This window comes from Vigna angularis, chromosome 2 (assembly GCF_016808095.1).
Source record: "Vigna angularis cultivar LongXiaoDou No.4 chromosome 2, ASM1680809v1, whole genome shotgun sequence".
Classification (NCBI taxonomy): Eukaryota; Viridiplantae; Streptophyta; class Magnoliopsida; order Fabales; family Fabaceae; genus Vigna; species Vigna angularis.
In genome coordinates, this window is record NC_068971.1 from 42,917,676 (window position 1) to 42,930,359 (window position 12,684).

The window sequence follows — 12,684 nt, forward strand, 5'->3', positions numbered from 1 at the left end:
TGTCCAAAACTATAATTAAAAGATGAAAAAAATCTTAAACTATCACTTTTTATTTATTACTAGAAAAGGTATAATAGGAATTTAAAAAAAAATATGAAGGTGCAAGAAGAATGGGCTCTCAAAGAGGCTTGGTTATGGCATATTTTCATATCCTCACCCCGTATTTTCCTCTTTGCACCTCAAAATTTTAGAAAATGTCTATTTCCCTTTTTGTTTTATAATTTATTCAACCTTCCAAACATGCATTGTTGTCCTCTATTGGTGTGACCTGTTGCTTTTAACATTGAATTTAGCAAAGAATATGGTTGGAGGTAAATGTTCTGTAGGGGTAAATGTTGGATAATTTTTTTTTTGAGGATTTAAGCAACAATGGAGATAATATCGATTTTCAAGTTACTTTTGAACTGTGCAATCTGTAAATCATTTATGAAAATAATATTTTTATAGTAAATGAAGTTCCAAATCATAAGATTTAGAAATTGAAACATTTTGAATTGTATAATTCTCAATTATAATAGATTTTCTCGAATTGCATAATTTGGAAGGAATATACTATTTGGAATTTCTTAATTATGTAATCTGAAATTGTAATTTTAATTTATAGGATTGGAAAATTCACGAGCCATTTCTAAAACACCTGATATAGAATATATAATTATGAATTCCAAATTATATAATATGAAAATATATCATATAAATAAGTTGAACTTTTCTGACATTCATAGGGGTATAGGAAGAAATTAGCCTTTCAGTAAAACCATGGGTGCAGGAAGAAATCTGCTCTTTCCATTGCCTTTGTCTAGTGTGAAATAGAATTTTTGCTGTGTGGTTGGGCAGTGAGAGCAGAATGGCGGAGGAGACTCCATCTCTGATCAGTCTCTGCATGGACGCTCTGACGCAACAACTTCTCCGTCCATTCGACGATCTTCTTCTGCCTTCCATCTACCATCTTCCTTCTCACTTACTCAACACCTTCATCGCGCGCTTGCCTCCTTTCGCTCTCCGCATATTCCAACAGCACCTGTACCTTCCCTCACTCTAACATTCCACCTTCAAACCTTTTTCTCTTTCCCTTCTAACTAACCGTTTTCCATTTTCTGTTGTTGCCGAACAGGCCGTTCGACGAGGATGGCTTTTCGCTCGACCACTCAACCAACAAGAGGAAACGCGCGGGGTTTGTAGGATAAATTGCGTTCTGTAAGTGAATTGCGTTCTGGTTGTTGGTGATGGAGAATGTTGTTTCGTTTCAGGGATTGGAATCTGAATTCAGCTTGGCAGAGGCTGTTTCACCGGCGCTGGCCTCAGCGCGTTCAGCCGATTCAGCCAACGGATTGGCAGCAAATCTACTGGGAGATGCATTTGCAAGAGTATGTTAAATGCCATGTACACATTAAGTGTTATGAAATGGTTTTGTTCAGATGAACATCTCTGGAAGAAAAAAAAAACGAGGAAGAACAAATGAAACGTGTTTTTCTACAAGTTAAGATTAAACGGAGCATGTGTTAATTTGTAAAAGTTATTTCGTATTAGTTTTTTCAGAAACAAAATTTTTACTTGAATACGAGCTAGTTTTAGTTTGAAGAGAAATTTATGCTACTTTATTCTCTTTATTTTCATCTTCTAGAAGTGTCTGAAGTTTACCTAAGTAGGCCCTATGTTGATTTCGTTCCAAATTTAATCTACTTGAAATAACAGTTGTTTAGATGAAGCGGCGGAGGTAGCACTACTCCCATCGTTTAATGGGTATATTGGTGACATACAGATTTCAGGTACTTATCATTATGGAATTTTATTTACGTTATTGAAAATTTAAGTCTGAATTTGCCTTCCACTTCCAGCTTAGGCACAAGTATTTTCTTTTTTGAAAGTTGTGATTGAATGATTTAAGTTTGCTACTCCTTTGATACTGTTGCCTTTCCTGTTATCCACGAAGAAGAAATGTGATTGTGAGTATGTGGGGCATTTGAGGATGAAATGTTATTGTTGTAGTAACTTTTAGGCATACAGATAATCTGTGTCACTTTGACGTATTGAATGTGGTCAGGATGTTGTTGACTGATGATATAGAATGATTGAGTAATTTGGATGATTGGAAGTTTCTTGAATTGCCTGATCATCCTTTTTTGCATCAACCTTTAATTGTTTAAATAATTTTTGATACACCTCCTGCATTTTGGGAGAAACTAAGCATTTGCTTTTCATGAATACCATTACAGTTTCTTTAAGGTGTCCTCAACTTTGTTCGTAAATAATCTTATTATCAGGCTGCCCAACCAACCCACTTCATTCTCTCTTTCTATCCTTAGTTTTTTTTTTGACAATTTACTGGATTTTATTTACTTTGGCCCTCTTTTTTCCAGAGAGTACTCTGAAACATATTGGTTTTGTGGGGGATACAAGCCCTTCAACATGTGGCCATTCAAAATTGTCTTACCATTGCCGACAGTTTGGTAGCTATGCGAGGTTAGATGTAATTTTACACGGTCATAATTTATTTGGAAATGATTGGTTAGGGTTTCCTTTAATAAATGGGAGAGCCATGGATTTAACTTTTCTGTTCTTTGATACAGTGAAATACTTTAAAAGTTTAAGTGTTGAATGGTTAGTTCCATCATTCCTTACTTATCTGTTTCAGATTCATCTCACTGGCTAAGCTGAGTTTTCAGTTAGTGTTGTCACTCAGTGATAAGTAGGATATGATGGATAACCCCCAAACTACATCGATCACTTTGATGAGGTGAACCAGTGTAGTTTTGTTGTATCATTGTAGTGATTTGTATTTCTGCACATAAAAAAATCTAAAATCACTCATAAGATCATTGATAACTCACTTATGATTTAAATGCAAATTAAGTCAACAATTCTTTAGAAGCGTAATCTAGTCCAAATTGACTAGAGCTATAACTGTTGAAGAACCCACATCAACTAGAGGTAAAGTCAAATTATAGTATATAAGAAGGTGTAAACCTCACCTTACAACTAGTTTTGTAAGGATGAGTTAGACTTAAAGTTCACTTTCTTAAGATGGTAACAAATTCATTTAGAGCCTATCCTAGTCAAGTTTATTGGGTCTCATGTCACATGCTATCAGGTTCCCTCTGTCACACGATTGAGATATCCAGTTTTAGAATTGTGGGAGTGTGTTGAAAAGCTCACATCGATTAGAGATAAAACAAAATTATAGTATATAAGTGAGTGTAAAGCTCATTTTACAAACTGATTTTGTAAAAATGAGTTAGGCTTAAAGTCTGCTTTCTTAAAATGGTATTAAAGTCATTCAAAGTCTATCCCAGTCAAATTTGTTGCACCTCACACTATCAAGTTCCCCTTGTCACACGCTTGAGATATCCAATTCTCAGCGTGAATGAGTGTATTGAAGAGTTCATATTAATTAGAGATAATGTCAAATTATAAGTGTATGTAAATCTTACCTTAGGAGTTGGTTTTATAAGGATGAGTTAGACTTAAAGTCTGCTTTCTTAAAATAACAATGAAAAGGCACACCCAGATCCAGCCAAATTCAAGTCAAGAGGCCAAATATTAAAGAATAAAGGGAGATGTTGCAGACCAACTCTCCCAAAACATTAATTGATAAGTGAATGGTTTTAATCTAACACCCACTCACACAGGATTCCTTTTGGGATACCAAAGTCCACCCTGCCTTTGGGCAATGATGATCGACTTCCTCAGACTTCAATACTTTCACGAATCAACTCTCCTAAAAGCACAAGATATTCAACGAGGATCATGAATGATTTTACGTCTAACATCTAAATGGAGCAAAAGGAGAAAATCAGTAGTTTCGGTCCATAACAGGGCTATGAATAAAGATCATGGAAATTAGAGGATAAAAAGGGAGCTTTGAATTGTGGACTGTGGGTCACACACAATATAAATTCAGATCCTGTTTTTAGGGCTTTTTCTTTGATTGATCGGAGGTATAAAGTTTAGATGGTATTAGCAGACCAGAGTACCCCTTTATATTAGATACCATTGGCTGCATAGTATTTTAGACGAGTAAAGGGACAAGATATCTGAAATAGTAGGATCTGGTCTGGTCCCATTAGGCACATCATCAAGCTGGTTTCCCTCAGTCTGCCAGAGGCACTGGCTGTTTTCTGCCCTGCCTAGATGATGAGATGAACCACTTACAATACTGTTTTCGTCATTAGTTCAAAGTTTAATTCTGTCTTTTGTCTGTAGTAACAATGTATGATTATAGCCACGCTAGTAACTATGTTATATATTCTGAATTTTATCTTGGCCAATTATTCTGCACCTTATATTACTTCGTCTTAATGCAGTTGTCTGAGGCTGCAAAATGTTCTATGTACTGCAGAAGCTAGTGTAAGTTGTATTTTATAGAATATTACATAGTTCATTTGGCTTTTATCTATTTGGAGTTATGGTCATTATATTTTCATACGGTCAACACATGTGTAGCTTTTACAAACTTACAACAAATGATAACATTTATTATTGTCAATGTAAAAAATTAACATCAACAATCAATTAGAAATCGGCACTTTAATAACTTTAAAAGTAGTTATTTAAATGTTTACAGCTTAGCATACATGATAGTTTAGACAATAAAAAACCTTTACGTTGATACATTAGTTACTCTTTATATTATAAAATTCATAATCTTTTGTAGTTTATTCATTTAGGATATGTTACTGTGTTAGTAAAACAGTGTGTTGTCTTATACTCTGACTTGTAGGTTTTGTTGCAAGAGTGTAAGCTGCAGAGTCTGATACTAAGATGTATCAGATCCAAGGAACAAGTAGGCTTCCTTCCTCCTATAGAGCTATATAATCCATATTAAAGAATTTGTAATTTTGTACTTGCCTATACATGATATATCTATCAAAATCTTTAATTGATTGTATTTTTTTCAAGATTTTGTCTTCCTTTGAAAAATCCTAATCCCTAAAGCAGGATGTTCTTAGAGCATCTTTAGAAGTAAATCTCAACAAAGATCTTAAAGATAAGATCTCTTATTTACAAGAACTTGTGTTAGAAGGAGATATAAAATTTCCTGTATGGAGAATTTGTTCTTCTACAAGAACCCTAAAGATCTCCAAAATAATAAAAGAAATCATACTTTAAATTCTCTCGTACTACAAAATATTTCATAGGAGGACCTACAAGAAATTACTTACAATCCTAAAGTGAGATATATCGTTAATGTAAAATTTGAATGAGATTTTGAGAAATATTATATCTTATGTGGCATAACGGACCTACCAAAAAGTAATGCAAGATCCCAAAATAAGAACTTGCACTAAAGATTGTCATGATACTATTATCTTGGATGTAAGGATTTTGGGCTTTGTGTGAATGGTTAGATTATCTATGTTCAAGTTACTTGAATTAATTGGGTTGTCATATATATTATATGCTGACTGTAGTAAAGGTGAGATACCATGACCCTTTTATGAATAGTTCCTATTGATGGTTACGATTAAGTAGAAAGACATATATGCTGATAAAAAAACAGAAAAAATAGAAAGACATATGTTTCTCTCTCTCAATGGGACCAGATGATGATTTATATATTGAAATTCAACACCGTTTGCACAAAGAGGAGAATGTTCAAGTTTCATACTTGATGCAGCACCTTCCAGATCCGGTGTTAAAATATATCTTACTTTGTAAATATGATTGATTATATCAATATTTTTTCAAAGTGTATAAAGTGCATCTTTATGACCTTATCTATTCTTTTCACAGATTGATGGATTATGCAAACTTCTTGCGCAACATTCTAGAACGTTAACATCTCTGGTCTTTGTTCACTGCACATTCTCCACAGACTTTATTAATGCAATATTTGGTTCTTTCGTCATAGAGGGCGTGCAAAAACATGGGATCCAACATTTGTCAATCATCTCTTCAAGTTTTCTTGAACCATGTGCAGTTTCTTTACCCAGTGGACTTGTGTCATTTTTGTCTTCAGGAAGGTAGATGAGTGTAAATTCACTTTTTTATTATTGGCAACTTTATTACACTTTGTAGTTTTATTGATGGTTGATGTATTCCCTGAGTATTAATAACTACTTCAAAGACTTAATTTGATTTTAATGTAACTTGTTCGGAGGTTTTGCTAAGAATAAAGGGTTTTAGTATATATCCAGGCTTGGCCCATATGTTTGTATATACTTAATGTAGTCATATAATGAGAGAGATGCTCACATTGTAGTGTATCCAATTACATTTTAATCATATACCTCTATTTTTTTTCTCACTTTCCATAATCTGCATAACTAAACATCTGCTGATGCATCTATTTCTCAAGGAATTCCGTGTCTAGTTGTTTCTTCATCTTTAATGTTTCAGTTTTTAATTTTTTACTTAATCAATAAGTAGTGGTTGCTACACTTAAACAGCAAATAGTAGGTTATCCAAGATAACTAAAATCTTGGTAATCTTAATTTTTCTGTTTCTATATAATTATTTATTAATGTATTGTTGCTGATGAATAACAAGTGCATTCCCTCATTCATATTTTTTTTTTTGCATACTATAACCTCTTTGTTTTACATAAAACCAACACTAACATTAGATCAAACACTAACATTACATAAAACCCACTATGTTTTTTCTCATTGCAAAGGATTCACTGGAATTTACAGAGTTTAATAACTAGTTTCTAACAGTATTCTAGAAGGTGCTTATTTATTTTTATCGTAAATGTCATATGGTATTTAATTGTTCAATGTGTATAATAATCTTAAGTGTGTTGAGTGCAATTCACTCCATCAATTTTAGAAGTCTCTAAGCATATGTTTGTGTATGAAGTGTATTGTAGGGGCCATAATTGTGGGGAAAACATGGAAAAAGGCAGTGAAGGAGAGTTGTTTCACTAGGACATGGAAACGTAATTGTGATACAAATATAATTTTAAAGGAGAAAGGACAAAGTGGGAAGTTCAGTGAGGTGTATGAAAGGAAGAAGTGGAAACCTGTTTCGTGGGATACACCTACACACACCCAATGCTTAGGATTGTAACAAAAAGAATTCTTTCTTTATTTTGAGAGAGAGAAAGGGAGAATATAGAGGGTAAGGGTGAGCACGTGTTGGGGGGTTGGCATTTGGGGTAATTGGGAATGAGGTTAGGCTATCTCATGTGGTGAGTGTTTCTTTTCCTCTGTTTTGTTTAGGCAGAGTGAGCAATAATACAAGAATTTCTTTTATCTTTTCTCCTTCTCTGTGTTCATTGTTATCAATTGGTATTTAGAGCACGGTTCTGAGAGTGCATGGTCTTCACCCGCAACGCCATGGAGAAACGCATGGATGGGCTCGAACAACAACTGGAGGAGCTGAAAAACTTGATTATCTCCCGCGACTGGTCTCGCAATGGCAAACCACACCGGCCGCCAATCACATCGAAGACAAAAGAGGAATGCAGATGTGGATGCAGAGGTTGAAAAGTAAGGAGGGTTTAACCTCTAATTAATCCTTCAAGGTTCTGGGAAAATTAAGAAGATTGGATGTGCTAGTGTTGGTGGATTGTGGGGCTTTCGCTAATTTTATTTCAAAAACATTGGTCACTCTCTTGGAGTTTGAAGTGGAGATGGTAACAGGAGAAAAAGTAAAGAATAAAGGAATGTATAAGCACCTGAATTTAGAAGTGCAAAGGGTGTTAATTCAGCAAAAAAAAAAATATATAATGGAGTTGGGAGGTACGGATGTGGTGTTGGGAATGGATTGATTATCAAGTTTGGGAGAAGTGAAGGCCAATTTCAGAAATTTGGAGCTGTCTTGGGGTCCTCAGAGGGAGAAGAGGGTGCTAAGAGGTGACCCTTCCCTATGCAAGTCTCAAGTATCATGGGAAGCACTGAAAAAAGCCCTTCACCTTGTGAAGGATAAGTACTCTCATGCCAAGCTAATGGGTTGACTGAAATAGAAGGAGGAAATTTGGAAAATCCAACAGTAGTATTTTGGAAGAATTTACAGATTTCTTTTAAGAATCTGTAGGGCTACCTCCTAGAGCTTGCGACCATGCCATCATTCTTAAAGAGGGAGCACATGTCCCTAACATAAGACCTTACAGGTACCCTATTATCAAAAGAATGAGATAGAGAAGTTTGTGAAGGAGATGCTGATTGATTGCTGTAGTTATAAGGCCCAACAATAGGCCTGACAATAGTCCGTATAGTAGCCTAATTATTTTTTTGGTTAAGAAAAAAGATGGATGATGTAGATTTTGTGTGGATTATAGGGCCTTGAACTAGTTCACGGTGCCTGACAAATTCCCCATTCCAGTGATAGACGAATTGTTGGATGAACTAGGAGGGGCATAAATATTTACTAAATTAGATTTGAAGTTTGGTTATCACTAGATTCAAATGAAGGAGGAGGATGTGACAAAGATAGCATTTAGAACTCATGAAGGGCATTATGAGTTTTTGGTGATGCCATTTGGACTCACCAAAGCTCCTTCAACCTTCCGAGCTCTCATGAATCAAGTATTGCGACCTTATTTGAGAAGTTTTACCCTTGTATTTTTTTTATGATATCCTAATTTACAGCAAGGAGATAGATAGTTATTGGGGTCAAGTGAGACAAGTATTGACAACTTTAAGAGAGCATGGTTTGGTGGTGAATAAGAAGTGTTCCTTTGGCCAAAAGAGTATTGAATATCTGGTCATGTCATCTCAGGCCAAGGAGTGGTAGTTGACCCAAACAAAATCCAAGCTATGTTGGACTGGCTTACTCCTAAAGATGTGAAGGGATTGAGAGGATTCTTGGGCTTGACGGGTTACTACAAAAATTTGTGGAAAACTATGGAAAAATATCTTGGCCTCGAACTCAACAATTAAAGAAAGACCAATTTCAGTGGAAAGAGAAAGGGAGAATATAGAGGGGAGGGATGAGCACGTGTTGAGGGGGCTGACATTCGGGATAATTGGGAATGAGGTTAGGCCATCTCGTGTTTGTGAGTGTTGTTTTTACTCTGTTTTGTTTATAGAGTGAGCAATAATACCAGAATTTCTTTTATCTTTTCTCCTTCTCTGTGTTCATTGTTATCAAATTGATTTTCTGAACACCACTCCAACACACACTGTTTATTAATCTCTTCAAAAGTATTATTTTAAACATTCGCAACTGTTTGCATAATATTTTTTATGTCGTTTGCTGTATTTCACTTGGACATGTAACTGGATAATAGTTTTTCTGTCTATTGAGTATTTGTATTCATTCATGTTACATTCTTGCTAATGCTGTTAATAGGTCCTTATGCTCATTAAAATTATCTGACAACCACCATGGACGGACTTTTGCCAAAGATCTTTTAGTGACGCTTCTCAATCTTTCCTCTAGCCTATCTGTCCTCGACCTTTCTGATAATAAAGTAAGGATTTCATCAGCATTTGCATTCTATATTTTGTCGTTGTTACTGTTGGCTGACAGAAAGTTCCGTGCACATGCATCAAGATAGCTGGATGGCTTTCTGACTTTAACAGGAGATTCTTGAGTGATTCACATTTGTGTTTTGGAAGTGGAAAGTCGTTGAAAATGCTGCGAGTACTCACTCTGAGGTAGCACCGTACTAAATAATATAATTGTATTTTTTTGTGTAATGTTAGAACTATAAAATCATCTTTTATTGGCTGTGATGAATAATAGAACGTGTATTAAAAATTAATGAAGTTGTTTCTCTATAAGCTTGTTGCATATATATTTTCATGGCCGTCAGTATATGATGAAGAAAAAGATTTTTTAATCCGTTTATAGTGTTGTAGGGAAAACAATTTAGGAAAAGATGATGCAGAAAGTCTTAGGTATGCTCTTGAACATTTGCCAAACTTGGAGGAGCTGGATATAAGTGAAAATTCAATTGAAGATGAAGGAATCAGGTCAATTGAATTTCTATTTCTAGTTATAGTTTGAAGTTATGAAATTAGACTATAGATCTAATTTTGTATCATCTTACAGGAATTTAATTCCCTATCTTGTTGGAGCATCTGAAACGTGTCATCCCATTAAGTGTTTGAAGTTAGATAACTGTGATTTGTCCAGCTTTGGAGTGAATCATCTTCTACATGTCCTTTCTTCTTTCAAAGGGCCATTGAAGTCTCTTTCTATTGCTGACAATTACCTTGGCAGGTTTGTGTACAGCACTAAGATCTCATTTTATCACCGAATTCATCCATACATTTATATTTTGGCTTTTCTTACATAGTCAAGTAACCGAAGCATTGGGAAAATTTTTTAGTACCCCAATCGAAGTACTTGACATTGCAGGCATTGGCTTGGGTTCTGAGGGTTTTCAAGAGCTTCAAAATCTAACAAAAGAGGAGCTTAAACTGGTGAAAATTAATATAAGGTAAAGATTTATTTGTAATGTTCTGCCAATTGCTTTTAACGTTGCACATACAATCACGTGACATGTTTTCTTATTTGTTCAGCAAAAACCGTGGTGGGATTGAAACTGCCAAATTTTTGTCCAAACTTTTCTCTCTGGCTCCACAACTAGTTGAAGTGAATGCAGCCTGTAATCTTATGCCAATGGAATCACTGGCTATCGTCTGCTCTGCATTAAAGTGTGCAAAAGGTATGTTAGTGTCAGTTCTTCTGGGTGACCACTTGCCTCATTTATCCTTGCCGGTGGTTGTAACTTTGTGTTTATAGTTTGATAAGCTACTTAAATTTACCCACTAAACTCCCATTTCTGCCTACGTGGCCACTATCACTGGTATATATTATGGTCAAAAGAAGCTACTAACTTCTGATAAAACATTACTCCTAGTTCAACCTAGGCTTTTACTAGAAGAGAGTACTTGATGTATGTTCTTCTTCTCGGACAATGAAGCCATTTTAAATCTAGATAGCCTAAGTATGCTTTGAAGTCAATAATTTATGTTTTCTTCTGATTAACTCTTCTAGTTATCTTGCTTTAGGTAAGGTTCAGCATGTGGACTTGACAGGACATATATGGGACTATAAGCCAGAGCACATTTCCCTATGCACTGAATTTCTACATAATGAATTACCTATATTGATTCTTCCATCATCATCAATCTCTGCTGCACCTCACGACCATGATCCGTAGTATTAGAATTTTGAGAGAGTTCAATTTATGTTGCTGGGTGCAATCAATAGTTGTTTTTATTTTATTTTTCTTTATAACTTTGTATGTTAGCCCAGTTTTATGCATAATGCTTTCAAATATTCTATTAGCTGTTCCGTGCCTTGATGGTTCACTTCACTGTACAAACAAGTTAGGGAAGGGAAGTTTAACTTCTGTATATATTGATTTAGCCCTTGTGTTTTTGTAATTTTAATGTATATTGTAGCTCATTGGAAGCTGTGTAACATAACATGCACAATCTGATGTATCAACTCACAAGATGCAACAAAAGCACTTGTTTCGGGGTTATTTTTATATGAACAGTTGTCGTGGTGATTAGGAAATTTACAGCTCGTTTCTATTTGAACAATTACTCTTGTTGCATTTGTTTTGTTTCAAAGCATGTGACTGGTTTCCTATCTCCCGAAATTGCAATGTATCCCTTCCTGGATAGCAAATCAGTCCGTAAACTGATTTAGAGGAAGTTGCCATGATGTCAAATCACAGGCTCAGATCCATTTGCGTTGGAATGTAAGTGTCAATGTTACATGCTTTCTAATACATGTGAATGTGGCCCTGCTGGTTTGTTATTTTGTGCGGTTTGTTGAAGTTTTTTCCCTCCCTCTCCCCACACTTGTATTTGGAAATACTCACGTATCCTTGTCTGTGATCTCAACGCATATTTGGAAAGTTTTGGAAAATCATGTGGAATTTTTTCACTTTGGTTTTGGCCTGAGATTAATTTGTAATGTCATATCTTGCACCAACCAGACCACCACCACCCATGCAATAATTGAATTGCTGCACATTGATAGTGACATTTTAGATATTTAGGAATCTTAATTAGCAACAAATTAGATCTTTAACAACTAATGCTGTGATTAAGCTCTTAAAAACTCTGATATGACAAGCATTCAATTTGACAAGGATAAATTTGTTTTTTTTTAATGTCTTCTGTACAGTGATAATGTCGGAATCTAGGTATTTCCCCCCGGGTAAAGGGGGTTTCTTAAATGTGAGTTTTAACTTTAACATTCGTGCGGGTCCCCTCAAAGTTATTGGTTTCATAATAGACCTCACCTCATTATCCTTCATTGTCGGATCTGGACCTGCATCATCACAGTAGCAGAAGAAAGTAACTATCTTAGTCATTGTGATATGAAAGATGAAAAAGACATCCTACCCATGAATGGGTGGACAGCGGAATCCCTGAAGAACAGTACGAGGAAGCAGGTGCACTGTGACATTAATTGTGCTCTTACACTTTAGTCCTCTCATTATACCAATGTAAACATTCCTTCGTTAAACTTAATTAGACTGACTCAACTATACATATGTGGGTGGGTCATAATCGAATGGAGAGTAACAATTGTTCAAGTACCTAACTTTTATGTGTCGTCACTTTCTTTTTATTGTATAATTCTTTTTCCCCTCAAACCAAGTGAATTGCATGAAGGCTATGAAGTAGGTGTATGAAAGGTCAATAAGGTCACTTTTGTCCCTTGCAATATCATCAATGTGCAGTTTCAATCTCTACTTTTGTATATAACAATCAAATTTCTCCCCATTCACATGTCTACTGTCTAATTCGGCATGGTAGGTAAATT

At 35.2% G+C, this 12,684-nt stretch overlaps 1 protein-coding gene across 2 annotated transcripts; it reads left to right on the plus strand.

Annotated features, from left to right (window-relative positions):
• Nucleotides 1–786: 786 nt before the first annotated feature.
• Nucleotides 787–11,414, plus strand: LOC108323008 (uncharacterized). 2 transcript variants are annotated; one of them, XM_017555335.2, is made up of 15 exons: nt 788–1,023; nt 1,115–1,174; nt 1,251–1,367; nt 1,696–1,769; nt 2,361–2,463; nt 4,305–4,347; nt 4,721–4,783; nt 5,734–5,963; nt 9,238–9,358; nt 9,442–9,545; nt 9,750–9,863; nt 9,943–10,113; nt 10,190–10,333; nt 10,416–10,561; nt 10,908–11,414. In XM_017555335.2, exons 1-15 carry the CDS (start codon nt 848–850, stop codon nt 11,057–11,059), a joined length of 1,818 nt encoding a protein of 605 aa, XP_017410824.2. In that variant the 5' UTR covers nt 788–847; the 3' UTR covers nt 11,060–11,414. The 2 variants fall into 2 exon arrangements, with proteins under 2 accessions (XP_052729401.1, XP_017410824.2); XM_052873441.1 differs by lacking the exon at nt 4,721–4,783 and having other exon boundaries at nt 787–1,023.
• Nucleotides 11,415–12,684: the final 1,270 nt, after the last annotated feature.

Bases quoted from the DNA above. Each gene is read 5' to 3' on its own strand.
- LOC108323008 (XM_017555335.2), top strand. From the start codon at position 848: ATGGCGGAGGAGACTCCATCTCTGATCAGTCTCTGCATGGACGCTCTG. The intron at 1,024-1,114 runs GTACCTTCCCTC...GTTGCCGAACAG, and splicing joins CGCATATTCCAACAGCACCT to GCCGTTCGACGAGGATGGCT. The intron at 10,114-10,189 runs GTTTGTGTACAG...TTTCTTACATAG, and splicing joins GCTGACAATTACCTTGGCAG to TCAAGTAACCGAAGCATTGG.